This window comes from Canis lupus, chromosome 8 (assembly GCF_003254725.2).
Source record: "Canis lupus dingo isolate Sandy chromosome 8, ASM325472v2, whole genome shotgun sequence".
In the NCBI taxonomy this organism is placed as follows: domain Eukaryota; kingdom Metazoa; phylum Chordata; class Mammalia; order Carnivora; family Canidae; genus Canis; species Canis lupus.
Window position 1 is genome coordinate 38502415 of NC_064250.1, and position 17166 is coordinate 38519580.

General features: G+C 36.2%; 1 protein-coding gene across 5 annotated transcripts in view; it reads left to right on the top strand.

Moving 5' to 3' along the window:
- Window positions 1-17166, top strand: part of SYNE2 (spectrin repeat containing nuclear envelope protein 2) — a 319917-nt gene that overhangs the window by 85425 nt on the left and 217326 nt on the right. For all 5 annotated transcript variants that reach the window (XM_025442804.3, XM_025442803.3, XM_025442805.3 and 2 more), the window contains 4 exons: window positions 15-211; window positions 5573-5673; window positions 7422-7523; window positions 10549-10686. In XM_025442804.3, the coding sequence (XP_025298589.1) occupies window positions 15-211; window positions 5573-5673; window positions 7422-7523; window positions 10549-10686 (538 nt within the window). The remainder of the gene's footprint in view (window positions 1-14; window positions 212-5572; window positions 5674-7421; window positions 7524-10548; window positions 10687-17166) is intronic.

Here is a 17166-nt window from a genome sequence, read left to right on the forward strand (position 1 = left end):
TCCTCTTGTGATAGGTATGAGTCTGTCAATGTGACAGATTTTAAGTCAAGCTGGAGAAATGGGATGGCTTTTTTGGCGGTCATTCATGCCTTACGACCAGACCTAATTGACATGAAGAGTGTGAAGCATAGATCCAACAAAGACAATCTGAAAGAGGCCTTTGGAATTGCAGAACGAGAATTTAAAATCCCCAAATTGCTTGAGCCAGAAGGTAAAGAATCTTTTTTCTTTTTGAAACAATGTCCAGTGTGAAATTGGTTTAAAAATGGCATCTATAGTGGCACCTGGGTGGCTCAGTGGTTGAGCATCTGCCTTTGGCTCAGGTCGTGATCCCAAGGGTCCTGGGATCAAGTCCCACATCAGGCTTCCACAAGGAGCCTGCTTCTCCATCTGCCTATGTCTCTGCCTTTCTCTCTGTGTCTCTCATGAATAAATAAATAAAAATCTTTTAAAAAATGGGAACTATATATAAATAAAATGGTATTATATATTTAGTCCTGAAGGGTTAAACTTAAACTCTTTACTAAATTTCATGAAATTAAGAATTCCTACCAATTTGTTAACTTCAGTAATTACAGGGATGATATGAGAGCTGAAAGCAAACAGTGCTGTTATTGGAAATAATTTGAGTTTTCGTCTTAAGTTTCTTTTGTTGTGTTCTACATCACGTTCCCTTGATTCTGTTACTCTGTTCTAAAATGTCTCTAGTAAACCCGTCCTTTGAATTAAGTATTTCCCCTACCTCCTCCCCCTCAATAATGCTGAACTTCCATGAGTCCAGAAACTGCTTTTTCTGTTTCTGCCTCTATGGCTGGCTCAGCTTTGCCATGGCTGTGCTCAATATATTGTGTTGTTTTGTTAACAATGACGACAGCAAAATCTGAAATACTGGTTATATTCCAAGAGGTAATTATGTTAACTTCATAAAATTAAGATTAAGGTGATTTATTTCTTTGGAAAATCACTTTACTTTGGATTGAATTGTTTCTTAATGTACCAAAGTTTATTAAAAATCCTAGTAAGAAAAAAAAATCCTAGTAAGGTCCGTAAAAGAGGTATGTAGGATTAGTGGAGATTATAATGAACTAACAGATTAAGAGATACAAATTCTAGTCTCAGCTCCATAACCCTGGGTGGTTAGGTTAATGTGTGACTGGCTCTCCAAAACAATCTGTGTGTGTGTGAGTGTGTGTATATACTTATATAGGTCTATTACAAATATTACTAATATAAAGCACATATAGCACATAGTTTACAAATAATAATACAATATATGATACACTTTATTATAAATTCCATATAGCCTTCAAATACTTTTGTTGATTTTTGCCAAACTCTTTTTATTTTTAAAAGACATTTTTTATTTATTTGAGAGAGCAAGAGAGAGCCCAAGTTGGGGGGAGGGGCAGAGGAAGAGGGAGAGGGAGAAGCAGGCTTCCCGCTGAGCAGGGAACCCAAAGTGGGGCTCAATCCCGGGACCCTGAAATCATGACCTGAGCTGAAGGTAGATGCCTAACTGAAGGAGTCACCCAGGTGTTTCTCTGGCAAACTCATATCTATCTGCAGCCAATGTATGGCCGCAGTTGCTGGACATGTATAGTTCTGACATGAATGTTGGTGGATAATTTCCTTTACATTCACAAGGAAGTATGACAGCAAAGAAGTTTGTCACAGCTTCATTTGTACTTCAACAACATAAAGGATTTTTTGCTGAATCTAATATAGAAGAATATTTCCTCATTTTTTTGTGCTATGTGCAATTTAACAGCTCTAAGCAGGGCATACTTTTAAGCTTAACCTGCATTATTAACATTTTCTCTATCCTTTTCTTCATAATCAACAAAACAAGAAATAAAGCCCTCATTTGCTGATTCGTGTGTGTGTGTGTGTGTGTGTTTGTGGTTTGAACAGTACCGCTTCAGCCAATTCCAGTGTGAAGTCACTGAACACAGAGTAGGGAAAATATGTGCAACTCTAACATAGCATTATGTATTATGTTTTTCTATCATACAGGTACAATAGAGGTAAATAACCTCAAGAGAATAATAGTAAAATGTAGTAAAATTGTTGGGAAGTGGTGAGTTTTGAGTATCTATTACCTTTGTTTTAATATATTTTTTGATTATGCATTCATATAATCTAATTTTTAATGCTGTGTTTAACAACCAGCTCATAAAAGTGCTGAAAATCTAATAATCAGCTCTCTGAAGCTGAGCCATCTGGCTCCAGTGTAGCACTAAGTGATTGTGGCTTTGTCACTTAACTTTTGGGATTTTAAATAGCTTTATTGAGATGTAATTCACATACCATAACAATTTACCCATTTAAGTGTACAATTCAATACTTTTTCAGTTTATTAGTGAAAATTTCCAGCCATCATCATAATCAATTTTAGAACCTTTTCATCATTCTGAAAAGAATCCCATTAGCAATCTCTCCCTATCCGCCCCCCCCCCCCCCCAGCCCTTGCAACCACTAATTCTTTCTCTTCCTATAGATTTGCCAATTCTGGACATTTCACATAAATGTAGTCTTTTGTAGCTGGCTTCTTTATCTTAGCATAATCCTTTCAAAGCTTATCTGTGTGGCAATATTTGTCAGTACTTCATTCTTTTTGTTTTTAGTAGGCCTTACATTTTAGAACATAAGGTTTACAGAAAAATTGGGAATATCTAGTAAGTTCCACAAAATTTTCCCTACTGTGGACATATTAGTACATTTGTTATAATTAATGAACTAATATTGATATATATATTTGTACTTTATTCACACTTCTTTAGTTTTCCCCTCATGCTCTTTTTCTTTTCAGGATTCCATCCAGAATTCTACATTACATTCAGTTTTCATGTCTTTTTTGGCTACTCCTAACTGACAGTTTCTTATACCTTTTTGTTTTGATGACCTGACAGTTTTGAGGATTACTGGTCATATATATTATAGAGTACCCCTTTGCTGGAATTTGCATTATGTCTTTTCTCACATTAGATTGGGGTTATGTGTTCTTGGGAGAAAGACCACAGAGGTAAAGTGCCATTCTTATATCATATCAGGGGAACATGCTGTCCATATTATATCTGGTGATGTTAACCTTGACCACCTGGCTGAGGTAGTATTTGTCAGGTGTCTCTCTTGTGAAGCTATTTTTTTGTTTCCATCTTCCTGTATTGCACTCTTTGGAGGGAAGTGATTCTGCATAGCTCACACATAGGAAAGTTATGTGCACTCTCCTTGAGGGCAGGTTATCTACATAAATTATTTGCAATTCTTTTGCAGGAGCTATGTCTGTTCTCTCCTGCATCTATTCACTTATCCAACCAGTTGTTTATATCAGTATGGGCTATGGACATTTTATTTTATACTTTGGGTTGTGATCTAATACTACATTGTTTTATTGCTCAAATTGAAAAAGATTTTTTAAGCCCAGAGTTTTAGCCCTTGGGAGCTCTTTCAGCTAGCTCCTGATCTTCTTTGACATATCCCCATTAGTGGTGTTCCCTCATTTGTTTTAGAACACATACTTATCTTCTGGCCCTGTAAGATAGACCAGGGTCATTTTATACATTTCCTCCCCCAATCCTGGGATCAACCTTCTCTCCAAGGAGCACTGGCTCCTTCCTTTGGAAACTGACATTCAAGGCTAAGCTCTGGGTGCTAACTGTGCTTGTTGCTATTGGTTCTTAGCCTTCTTGGACCTCAGTTGAATCAGATGATATTTCTAAATTAAAAGTTAGCCTAATAATTCCATATTTTTATATATTAGATTTGTCGTTACTTTAGTGTCAGGTGGCTTATTATTCTTGTTAACTTTCCTCTCCTTGTTTTTTCTTTCTTTCCTCTTCTTCCTTTCTTTGTCTTTTCTCTTTTCCTTTTGGCTTTTCATTATCTTTTTTTTTTTTTTTTTCATTATCTTTTTTTTCTTTTCTTTGTTTTTCCTCATGTTTTGTTCTATCTTTTCTGATTGCTGGGTCGGTTTTCTGTTTTTTTTTTTTTAACAGTTTTTTCTCATTGTGATTATCTAAATCTTTATTGGTATAAAATATTTTTCCTAGTTCAGTATGTAAAAATAATTAGGCAAATAATGTCAGGATAGTATAAAAAAGGCAAATTTCCACTGTAGAAAAGATTGCCCATAATTCATTTTAAATGGCTTAAATAATAGCTTAAAATGTGAAATATATCATGATTATTTATGCAAACGAAGTGATAGTGTGTCATATTTGAATAAGAGAATTATCTTTCGACAATTTTATTAAAACAATCACAATGCATAGCTTCATATATAATACAATTTTTAAAAAGAAACATCTAGTTAAGCCAGTATAATTATTTTATGTATCTCTGAATATACTTTTACTTTTTTAGTTATACTTTTCTCAGTGAAAGAATAACTCAGCTCTTAGGGATGCTTCCTTTATTGAAACTCCACCCCTACCTTTTTATTGATACCTTTTATATGTTTATTGTATGTATTTTATTATTTGGATATGGATTAGATTCATGTTTTTTCCTCAGCCCGCTTTGAAGAGTCGTTGGGCCCAGGAAACACATTTGCTAAAGCATGCATGGTGTGTTATATTTGTTTGTTGTTTGTTTTTCTCCTAACACTGAACTCCTTGAGGGGCAGATAATGTCTTAAGGCATCTAGCATCTACTCAGGTGTCTAGCATCTACTTGTTGAATGAATAAAGTGATGAAACATATAGCCCCTATGGGCAAGAACTCAGCCTTACATACCTTGCTTGTGACCTACATTTGTTGGCTCTCTATAAATATTTGATGAATTTATTCTAACTGAATTAATAAATAAACACAAAAGATTTTCCTTTTCAGTATCTTCCTGGTTATTTTGGCAACATACCAAAAGACAACCCAAAATTATGTGTTCATTTTCTGTAGCATATTGTGATCCCTTCTTTGTGATTTTTGTGATCTATCTAATTTATTTTATGTCTGGAGAAGTTCTGCACTCAAGGAATGTATGATAATTTTACTTTGTTTAATTCAGCATTTTCCAAATTTGTTTCATCATGGTCTTTGTTACTGCAACACAAGGATTGGCCCACAGAAGTCTCTCAGTAAATATATTTGTTCCACAAATGAACAAATAAAATCTTGTAGATGTCTTGAATAAGTCTTCTGTACTACATATGCTTTTGGAAATACTTTACTGCACACTTGCTGAGACCATTTGACAGGAATGGATTCCAGTTGCTATATGTTCCTATACTCTCCACTCCTAGAGGAGTTTCCATACCATGTCTCTGGAAGGGAAAAGGCTATATTTTCTCTTTTCCACCGTCCTGGAGTACTTATGCCCTTATACAGACAACATGCATAGTGGAAATTGAGGCTGTACATGTACTACTGCCAGGATTCAATTCAGCTCTGTTTGAATCTGGATCTAAGCTCTTAGCCACTGCGCAGACATGGAAAAGAGCAACTGACCAGAGATTGCATGGCTGGCTAACTACTTTGGTTCATTTCAAGGCTGTCTTATGGCATAGCCTGTTCTTATGTAGTAATTACAGTAAATCACATTTATAGCTAATTGATAGTGTGGCATATCTTGCAGATGTGGATGTTGCTAATCCCGACGAAAAGTCAATCATGACCTATGTGGCACAATTTCTACGGTATTCGAAGGATGCAGCTGAGACTGGAGATAAAACTCAGGTATGTCCTTATAAGTATGACTCAAGCACATTTTTGTTGTACCCTACTAATGCTTAATTTTTAAAATTGAGGTATAATTTGCATATAGAACTTTAATGTGCAGTTCTATGAGTTTTGACAAATGCATACAACCATGTAAACCATGCAGCAATCATGATGTAACACATTTCTATCACCTGGAATGTACTACTTACTGTGCCTCTTTACTATCTGTACTCCCTACCCTCAGCAGCCAATATTCCAATTTCTTTCACTATAGATTAGTTTTGCCTTTTTAAAAATATTTTTAAGTTAAAAGTGGTAATTAAACTTTGCTGAGTTATCTAAAATAACTTTTACATAGGCAGTATATTAAGACAAATTAAATTTAGCAGGCTTTTGAAAAATTCTAGAGCTTTCTAATTTTTTGTCTATTTTAACAGCTTTTTTGAAATGTAATTTACATACCATAAAATTAAACCATTTAAAGTTTACAATTCAATGGTTTTCAGCGTGTTTATATAGTTGTGCAGCCATCACCACAATCTAATTTTAGCATATTTCCATTTTACCTGTTCTTTAGCTACACATAACTGGAATTGTATAATTTATAAAAATGGGGGCAGTGTGTTCTACTCTTCATCATTGTTTGCTGAGGTACTCTTGAATCACTATGAGACTGTCATTTGATTATTCAGTTTTTTCCTTTGACTTTCAGTCAGGTACAAATACTGTAGGTGTGAATTTCATAAAAATCACTGAGCTGCAAATAAACACTTATTCTGCTGCTGTGAAGATAAATGAGTGCTGTGAATTTAGTACACTGTTTTTTAATGTTAAAATAATATTTCTTTAAGCTACCTCCTCAGATGTGTTTACATGCGGTCATATTGTCGCATTTTATGTGTCAAATTTAGGCTGATGTTTTTCCAACTGTTAACATTTTGAGGCCTTATGCCAGATTGTTGCTGACTCTGGGACAGAGACTCAAGCTGGGACTCAGCCTTCTAATTCAGTTCAGTTATTTCTGACCTGCTGAGGAGCTACTCTTTTCTAATTAATTTTCTTATTAAAAAATAAAATGAAAAATTCAACTGTCCATGAAATCAGATGCAAAAATATATAGAAAACACTCCTGTTTTATTTTTTTTTCACTCCTGTTTTAATAGAAAAAGAAGAATAAATGAAGGTTAAAGGAGAATGGAAATAAGATGTAAAATTTTTGGCTCTATTCTCTGGCAGTAAATTTTGCTCTCAGATGTAAGCCATCAAGAATCTAAGAAAAAGAGAATTGTTGCTCATGTCCACAGGGTAGCAGAACCAAAACCTTTAGTGGCGTTTTTAGGGTCTTTCAAATGCTCATGATATTTTTTGATGTCAGTGTATTTGGGTGTAAATAGCCGTGAGTTAACCCATATTTAGATGTATTGGAAAGCAGTATTCTGATATGCCTGCTATAAATGAGTCATTTAGAATAATATTCTCTGAAATTGAGGAATAATGGAAATGGGTAAGCCCCCCCCCCAAAAAAAAAATAGGGGCTTGCTTGCCCTACCTCTTTAGCACATTATGTTCAGGTGCTAGTCTCAATCCATTTTAAAATTTAAGGTGTTATGTGAACAAGCAGAATTTCTCTTTGGTGCCATGAGTCCTTGGTGTGTAATGATTGCATATTTCACTGATGTTTGAAGTTGTTAATTTTATTGTTAAAAAAAAAACTTCCAGGTCTATTTAGGGTAGAGTTTTAAATGTGTGTGTGTGAATTACAGGGCAAGATGAAAGATGCTGTGGCCTGGTTAACTCTACAAGAGAAAAAACTACAGAAAGTGCTAAAGGATTCAGAAAATGAGACCTACTCTAAAAAGTATGAAGTAAGTATGACTTTAAATAGCAATTATTTATTTGTAGCTTACTGTTAGGTAAGAGTAGAATGTTTTTGGAAAAAATCTTTCAGAGTAATTATTTAATAAATGCTAAACTAAGTTTTAGCATCAAGTTCTAGGATAGTGCTTCTCAAATTTTAATTTGCATGTGAATTACCTGGGGAATTTTATTAAAATGCAGATTCTGGGGCCCCTGGGTGCCTCAGTTAAGCCCTTGCCTTCTGCTCAGGTCATGATCCCAGGGTCCTGGGGCCAAGCTCCACATCAGGCTTCTTGCCTGATGGGCAGCCTGCTTCTCCCTTTCCACCACTTGTGCTCTCTTGTGCGCTCTCCCTCGCCCTCTCTCAAATAAATAAATAAATAAATAAATAAATAAAATCTTCTGAAAAATTAAAAAATGCAGATTCTAATTTGGTAATTCTGGGGTGGGACCTGAGATTCTGCATTTCCAGGTGATGCTGATGCTTGGTCCTCATGGTACTTGGAATAGTAAGCCACTCTAAGTGGGCTGTGGCAAGCTGGTCTGTGAGTCCCATCACCAGTTTTTGTAAATACAGTGTTATTGGTGTAGAGCCATGTTCATTACGGTATTGTCTGTGGCTGCTTTTGCACTACAACACCAGAATTAAGTAGTGGCAATGGAGACCATATGGCCCTCAAGCCTAGAACATTTACTATCTTGCCTCTTATAGTAAAACTTCTCTAGTCTCCACTCTAGAGCAGATTGAATATTGAAAGGAAAAAAGATCAGGAAATCAGAAATGAAACCAACCCCAAAATATAACAGTAAGGATCTCAATCAAGGTGTGCTTTGAAGAAAAATCGCAACTGTTATTGTCATCATGTTTGAACCTTCGCTTTGTACCAAGTGCCTGGCTGACAAGCATTTTATGTGTCACAGCATCTTACTGAGTGTGGGATTGTTATTCCAGTTTTACAGATGAAGACAAGACTTAGAGGCACTAAGTGACTTGTCTGAGGTCACTTAACTACTGAGAGGTTAGAGATGGGAATTGAGTGAAGACTAGCTTTGAAGCCTTAGCTCTCTTTATGTCCTGGCACTTCGCCGGGTTAGGAAGTTATCCCCTGTACTATTTTGAAAGAGACTAACAGGAGCCAAGGTGAGGATTCATCAGCCCTGTTTCGTAGAACCCACTGTCTCTGCAGCTCTGCTCCCCACCAGTCTTCTGTCCTGAGTAAAGGAGACATACTGTCCTGTGCCTGCACAACACTCAGCACCTCCACACTCGGTTTCCTTCCCTATCTAAGGGAGTTGGATGAATCCAGCCTTTCTGACACTACCATTCAGAGGATCGTGTGACTTTGCTGGCAGCAGCATTCTTTTTGGTTTAGAGGCATCAGGAGAGGGATAGGACATTCTCATCTTCCTTCCATCTGAACTGCATTGGCTTTTTTGCTTCTTCTATCTTTGTTCTGGCCTGATTTGTTTTTGTTTTTTTCAAAGATTTTATTTTATTTATTAATGAGAGACACACAGAGAGAGAGAGAGAGGGGCAGAGACACAGGCAGAGGGAGAAGCATGCTCCATTCAGGGAGCCCGATGTGGGACTCGATCCTGGGACTCCAGGATCATGCCTTGAGTCGAAGGCAGGCGCCAAACCATTGAGCCACCCAGGGATCCCCTGATATGGGGTTTTTTAGTTTAGTTTTGTTTTGTTTCTAAGATTTTATTTATTTATTTCGGGGGTGCAGGGAGAGCATGCAAGGATGAACAGGGGGAAGGACAGAGGGAGGGAGAGGAATAAGCAGAGTCTCCACTAAGTGTGGAGCCTGATTTGGGGAGACCGACTTGGGGCTCAATCTCAGGACCCTGCGATCATGACCTGAGCTGAAGTCAAATGCTTAACCAACTGAACTGCCCAGGTGCCATTGGCCTGATTTTTTTTTTTTTACTGACAAGATGATAAGCATCCACTGGAAATGCTTTGCTCTCACACATGTATTTGATTTACTAATGTACCATAGATTCAGGTTTCTTAAATAAAAGCCTTCATGAAGTTATTAATGATCAGAAAGAATTATAATAATTATTCCTCAGTCCGCTTGTAAAACTTAATCTTTAAAAAATTTTTCATTTATTTATTAAAGTAAGCTTTATTCCTGACATGGGGCTTAAACTCATGACCCCAAGATCAAGAGTTGCACGCTCTTCTGATTGAGCCAGCCAGATGCCTCAACTTAAGGGGCACCTGGGTGGCTCAGTCAGTTAAGCATCTGCCTTTGGCTCAGGTCATGATCTCAGGTCCTGAGATCCAGCCCTGGCTCTGGCTCCTTGCTCAGCGGGGAGTCTGCTTTTCCCTCTCCCTCTGCCTGGCCCCCTCCATGCATGCTTTCTCTCTCTCTCTCTCTCTTAAATAAATGAATAAAATCTTTAAAAAAATAAAATTTAACTTAAAGTGCTGCCAATTATTGTGAATAATGTTTGAGATAATATTATGGAATTGAGGACTCTTAAATACTAATATTTCACACAAATATGAACCAAGGAAAGCTTTATTTATTAAATTTTTGAGAGCAGGAACAAAGTATTTTCTAAAGTCTGTATAAAATGACTTGAGAAGAACTGGCTCAACTGCAGTTAATCATGGACATGTTTACAAGTGATAACTTTTGCCATATAGTTCTCACTTCCACTCATTCTTATTTTGTTGTGGATACATATTTGAAGAGGACTAACAAAGTCACATTTTCTGTGTGGCATCATGAGTTGTCCTCTCGAGCTGGGTGACGTTGCCACTCTATTCCAGTAAAAATCCATCAGTACTGACACAAGATACAAGCTGTGACCTGTGGTTACTCTGATGGCACTCAAATGATCAGGGTGCACTGCAGAAGGTTTCCAGATCAGTGAGAGGATCTTGAATTCAGGGAATTTTACCTTCATCTAAGTAAAAATTTAAACATAATCTATAGCTATAGACCTTAAAATAGTGGATTACAGTTAATGAACTGATCTAAAATTTCTGTCTTTAAAATATTATCCTGATTGTAGATTCTGCTGTCCTTTTTGGAGTCATTCAATGAAGAAAAAAAGCCCTTTTTGGATATCCTGCCAATAAAAAGGAATCCGGTTGAACTGAGTGAAGATCAGTTACAGTTGAGAGAAGTCTGGGATGGCCTCAACTACCAGGTTACTGTGTTATATTGATTAGAAGAACATTTTCAAGAGGCAGTTTTGTTTGTTGGATGATTACTTTAGGCTTTCATGAGGAATTCTGTAAGAGTAGATGCTGCATCAGAAACTTGGGAGAGTGTTCTTTTATTTTCTCCATGGCATCATTTGGGTAGTGGTTGATGTTTAGTAGGAATTTATGGGATTCTGCTTAGAGAAACTGCCTAGTTTTTATAAACTAAACTAACTTTTTATAAACTAGCAAAATTTTTCTATTTGCCATCAATGATTGGTTTGCCACAGTAGATTATCCATACTCTGATCAACTTGCAGCCTCATCTCTACTTTGGACACTATTAATAGATGCCTGAAGGGGGTTAGGGACAAGCCTAGAGAGAATGTGTGAAGATGAATGTGTATGTGTGTCTGAATATATTGGTATGATTTTAGTTGTTTGCAATTTATTGAGATTTGTGGTATGACCCAGGGCATAGTGCATGTTGGTGTACATGTCATTTACAATTGAAAAGAATATGTATTCTATAGTAATTTGATACAGCATTTTATAGATAACAGTTAAGATATGGTGGTTGATAGTGTCAGATTATCTGTGTTTTGATTGATATTTTGCTTGGTTGTTCTATCAATTGCTGAGAAATTGCTGTTAAGATCTATAGGATCCTTCCTTTGATTCTGTCAAATTTTGTTTAATGTATTTTAAAATTTTGTTATTAGTTGTGTACATTCATGGTTATGTCTCCCTGATGAATTGACACTTTTATTATTATGAAATATTCCTGTTTATCTCTGGTAATATTGTTTTTCTTAATGTATATTTAATCTGTTATCAATATTATCACTCCAGTCTTATGCTGACTTAATGGTACATCTTTTTCCTTCATTTATTTTCAATCTATTTGAGTCTTTATATTTAAAGTGTATCCCGGGATCCCTGGGTGGCGCAGGGGTTTGGCGCCTGCCTTTGGCCCAGGGTGCGATCCTGGAGACCCGGGATCGAATCCCACATCGGGCTTCCAGTGCATGGAGCCTGCTTCTCCCTCTGCCTGTGTCTCTACCCCTCTCTCTTTCTCTCTCTGTGACTATCATAAATAAATAAACATTTAAAAAAAAATAAATAAAGTGTATCCCTTATGGGCAGCATATGATTGGATCTTGCTTTCTTATCCATTATGATCATTTCTGCCTTTTAATTGGAGAGTTTAGTCAGTTAATATTTAATGGAATTATTGATATGGTTCAACTGAGGTATGTATACCATTTTATTCTTTTTTTTCTGTTTATTTCTTCTATTTTCTTTTTATCTCTATTCTTTTCCTGCCTTGCTTTAGATCATGTTAATATTTTTAGAATTTCATCTTAATTTATCTATTGGCTTTTTGGCTTTACTGCTTTCTAGCAGATTTTTAGTGAGATTACAATGTACATTTTAAAAATTTTACAGTCTACTTATATAATTTTTAAGTTATCATACAACTTCTTATGTAGAAATCTTGCAATTAAATTGATTCATTTGTCATACTTTATGCTATAGTTGCTTTATATATAAATATATATGCCACAAACATGTTTTTTTTTCTTCTTCTTTTTTTATTTTTTTTTTTAAGATTTTATTTATTTATTGAGAGACACAGGGAGAGGGAGAGAGAGGCAGAGACACAGGCAGAGGGAGAAGCAGGCTCCATGCAGGGAGCCTGACGTGGGACTTGATCCCAGAACTCCAGGATCATGTCCCAGGCTGAAGGCAGGCACTAAGCCACTGAGCCACCCGGGCTGCCCCCACAAACATATGTTTTAAAGTCCCTAAGACCGTGTCATAAATCTTAGCTAAAAATAGTCATACATTTTAAAGATATTAAGTGAAAAAAAGCTTTTATATTTATCTAGATGTTTATCATTTTTAATGTTCCTCATCCCTTTCTAGAGATTTGAGTTTTCATCTGAACTCATTTTTTTTCAGCCTTAAAACTTTTTTTAGCTTATCTTATAATGCAGGTCTGGGGGAACAAATTCTCTTAGTTTTCTTTGATTTGTGAATGTCTTTATTTTGGCTATATTCTTTTTTTTATCTTTAAGATTTATTTATTTATTTTAGAGAGAGAGGAAGAGAGAGAGAGTGCAGGCCGAGGGCAGAGGGAGATAAAGAGAATCTCAAGTGGACTCCCTGCTAAGTGTGGAACCAGATGTGGGGCTCTACCTCATGATCCTGAGATCATGACCTGAGCTGAAATCAAGAGTCAGATGCTTAACCGACTGAGCCACCTAGACATTCTGCCTTCGTTCTTTTTTTTTTTTTGACATCTTTATCGAGGTATAATTTATATACCATACAATTCATTCAACTGAAATGGATAAATTAAATGATTTTTGGTGAATTTACAAAGTTGCAACAAAGATTTTATGGTCCGCAAGTCAAAAATACTCTGGCCCTGGACAAGTTTGTTGATCCCTGCTCAAGTCTCTTTTTTTTTTTTTTTTTTTTTAATTTTTATTTATTTATGATAGTCACAGAGAGAGAGAGAGAGGCAGAGACACAGGCAGAGGGAGAAGCAGGCTCCATGCACCGGGAGCCTGACGTGGGATTCGATCCCGGGTCTCCAGGATCGCGCCCTGGGCCAAAGGCAGGCGCTAAACCGCTGCACCACCCAGGGATCCCCCTGCTCAAGTCTCTTGGCTGTCAGGAGTGCTAGTCTGTTTCCAGAATATATTTTTCACATCATTTATGAAGGGTGTTAAATAGCTTAAACGAGCTTAAACGAGCCGCCCTCTCCGAGTACCTAATTTGGGGAGAACTGGCATAGTTCTGGAAACCTTCGCACCAAGTGGCAGGTGTCATCACGTCCTCAACTTATTCTTATCACAGCTTTGAAACTGACCTTTGTGAGGTGTAGGAGCTCTTGGTTACAGATCCTCAACAAAATGGAAGGAAAGGAAGAAGATATTGTGTATGGAGTTCATGATGTTCCCAGGCCACAAAGACCTGGCCTAATTTTATTGAATATGCTTTGGAAAAAGTACCCACAATAATGAGAAAAACCATTAAAAAAACTATTTTGCAAGAGTAAGTGCTGCAAATTGATAATAGCTTGAAAATTCATTCCTTCGTAGATGTAATACAGCTCATTGCCTTGGTGTGGCAAATTAGACATATTATTTTTAAAGTCATCAGGTGTATACCATCTAGACAGTTTCTGGTTCAGTTGTTTGAGCATATAGTTACCTCAAAACATCACAGTAAATGGTTTCATTTTGAGCCAGTTATGTAAAATAGCAGTATTATGTTATTTTGACCTGACAGGATCAGGTCAGATCAGATACAAATTTTCAACCAAATTCAAAAGTAATTTCCCAAACTAGAAAGTATGGAGCCATTTTTTTTTATGGTAAATGAGAAAGAAAAGAAATAAAAGTTAAATATCACCTTCTATCTTTCTTCTTCTGACCATTACGTAAAGTACAGTCCTCAGGCAAAAAGCACACATTCTGTTTCATTCAAAATATATACAGCTTTCTTTCAGTTGTAGAAAGATCATCAGTTGAATTAGAACTATTGCTTTTAGCCTCTCTTTTACTCATTTATCAACTTTCTGCCTTATTTTATTTTGGCAAATGCACAAATAATTTGGATATAATAAAAGCACATATTAAAAATTCATAATAATGAAAACTTGTTTTTCTTTATTTTCCAAGTGAAGGCTTAATTGCATATACTTAGTGATTTAAAATTGTAGTGTTGCCTGTTGCCATATGCCGTTTGAGAAGAGAAACTTGCAAGCAATCAAAGCAAAACAAAATACTACATGGTATTACTTACATGTGGAATCTTTTAAAAAAAAGTCAAATTCATAGAGATAGCGAGTAGAAAATTAGTTGTCAAGGATGGAGCATAGAGGGAATAGAAGTTGGTAAAAGGGTACAAACTTTCAGCTGAGTTGAGTAAGGTCACGTGATGGCCAGACTTGGTAACACTGTATTCTATCACTGAAATTTGCTAAGAACGTTCAATTTAAATGTTCTCACCAAAAAAAAAAAAAAAAAAAAAAGATAAATATGTGAAGTAATGGATGTGTTAATTAACTAGATAGAGGGGATCCTTCTGCAATGTATATGTGTATCAAATCACCGAGTTCTACATTTTAAATCTTATGTCAATTATATCTCAATAAACCTAAAAAAAGAGCAAAAGATGTAAAAAGTATAATATTTAATGCTTCTAGTTTATGAATAGTTCCATTTGACTGCCTTAAAGAAGCCTAGCTTTTTCCTCATTTAACATCTTTATACTTGGGTATTTGCTTTTATATGTTTCTTTTTGATATTTCCCTCACATATGGTGGTGTCTGATAAATGTTTTTCAATTAGTGATGAATCAGATAACCCTATTCTTTTAAAAATGTAATCTTGCTTTTTTCTTTCCTCGATTTAAAATTAATTTAACTTTAAGAATAGTGGCAATTCATTTAGTAGAACTATAATGGAAAGAGAAATACAGATTTAAAACTCATACTTTTTAAAAAAAAACTCATACTTTCATTAGAGCAAGTCATTTGAGTGAAACAAATTCTAATTTGTGCTTGATCTTCATGGGGGTGGATGGAATGAGAATGCTACAAAAGCCATAATATAACTGTGTGAGTTCAGATAAAAAAAAAAAAAAAAAAAACACTCAAAAGCAAACAAACAAAAGCACACTCCTAAATGGGGTCCTCATGAAAGGAGGTGGTCTCAGAGCATTTTTATCATGCTTAAGAATTCTGGGCATCTATGTTCATCTGTTCTGTTTCTTAAATTCCACATATGAATGAAATCATATAGTATTTATTGTTCCCTGACTTATTTTACTTAGTATAATATTCTCTAGCTTCATCCACATTATTGCAAATGGCAAGATTTCATTCTTTTTATGGCTGAATAATATTCCATTGTGTAGAATATCACATCTTATTTATCCATTCATTAGTCAATGGACATTTGGGCTCTTTCCATAATTTGACTATTGTAGATAATGGTGCTGTAGACATTGGGGTGTGTGTATCTTTAAACAGCATTTCTGTATTCTTTGGGCAAATACCTAGTAATGCAATTACTGGATCTTAAGGTGGTTTTATTTTTAACTTAAAAAAAAATTATTAATTTATTTGAGAGAGAGAAAGATCGCACAAGTGAGGAGAGGGTTGGAGGGACAAGCAGAATCCCAACTGAATGCAGAGCCAAACTTGAGGCTTGATTCTAAGAGTCTGGGATCGTGACCTGATCCAAAGTCAGAGGCTTAACCGACTGATCTACCCAGGCACTTCTCTATTTTTAACTTTTTGAGGAACCCTAATACTGTTTTCCAGAGTGGCTGCATCAATTTGCATCCCCACCAACAGTTTAAGATTTCCCTTTCTCCATCTCCTTGCCAACACCTGTTGTTTCCTGTGTTGTTAATTTTAGCCATTCTGACAGGTGTGAGGTGATATCTCATTGTAGTTTTGATTTATATTTCCCTAATGATGAGTGATGTTGAGCATTTTCTCATGTGTCTGTTAACCATCTGGATGTCTTCTTTAGAAAAATGTCTATTCGTGTCTTCTGCCTGTTTTTAAACTGGATTATTGGTTTTTTTGTGTGTTGAGTTTGATAAGTCTTTACAGATTTTGGATACTAGCCCTTTATCAGATATGTTATTTCCAAATATCTTCTCCCATTCTGTAGGTTGCCTTTAAGTTTTGTTGATTGTTTCCTTTGCTGTGCAGAAGCTTTTTATCTTGATTAAGTCCCATTAGCTTATTTTTGCTTTTGTTTCCGTTGCCTCAGGAAGTTAAGAAACAAAACAGATAAACATGGGGGGAAGGAGGGGAAGGGAAGAGAGAAACAAACCAGAAAACAGACTCTTTTTAAGTAATAAGATTTTATTTATTTATTTCAGAGAGAGAGAGAGAGAGAGCGAGAGAGCACAAGTGGAGGGAAGGGCAGAGGGAGGACAAGCAGACTTCCCTGCTGAGCAGGAAGCCTGATGCAGGACTCAATCCTAGGACCCTGGGATCATGACCTGAGTCAAAGGCAGATGCTTAATCGGCCGAGCCACCCAGGTGCCCAGGACACACGCTTAAGGATAGAGAACAAACAAGGTTCTTGGAGGGGAGGTGGGCAGGAGCATGGGTTAAATGGGTGATGGGGATTAAGGAGGGCACTTACTTGTGACAAGCACTGGGTGTTATGTGATGGATCACTGAATTCTACACCTGAAGCTGATATTACAGTTACTGTTAACTGGGATTTCAACATTTCAAATATAATACAAATAAAAATTTGAAAGACAAAAAATAATTAAAAATTAAAAAAAAAATTCTGGGCATCATTGTGGAATCAGTGTTCTTCCAGGGTCTTCCCTGAGCCCATCTGTCTGGCTCTGTTATATTGCTGACCACACTTAACTGTAATCATGTACTTTGCTTCCCCCACCAGGTGGTTCAGGCAAGATCTGTGTTTTCTTTA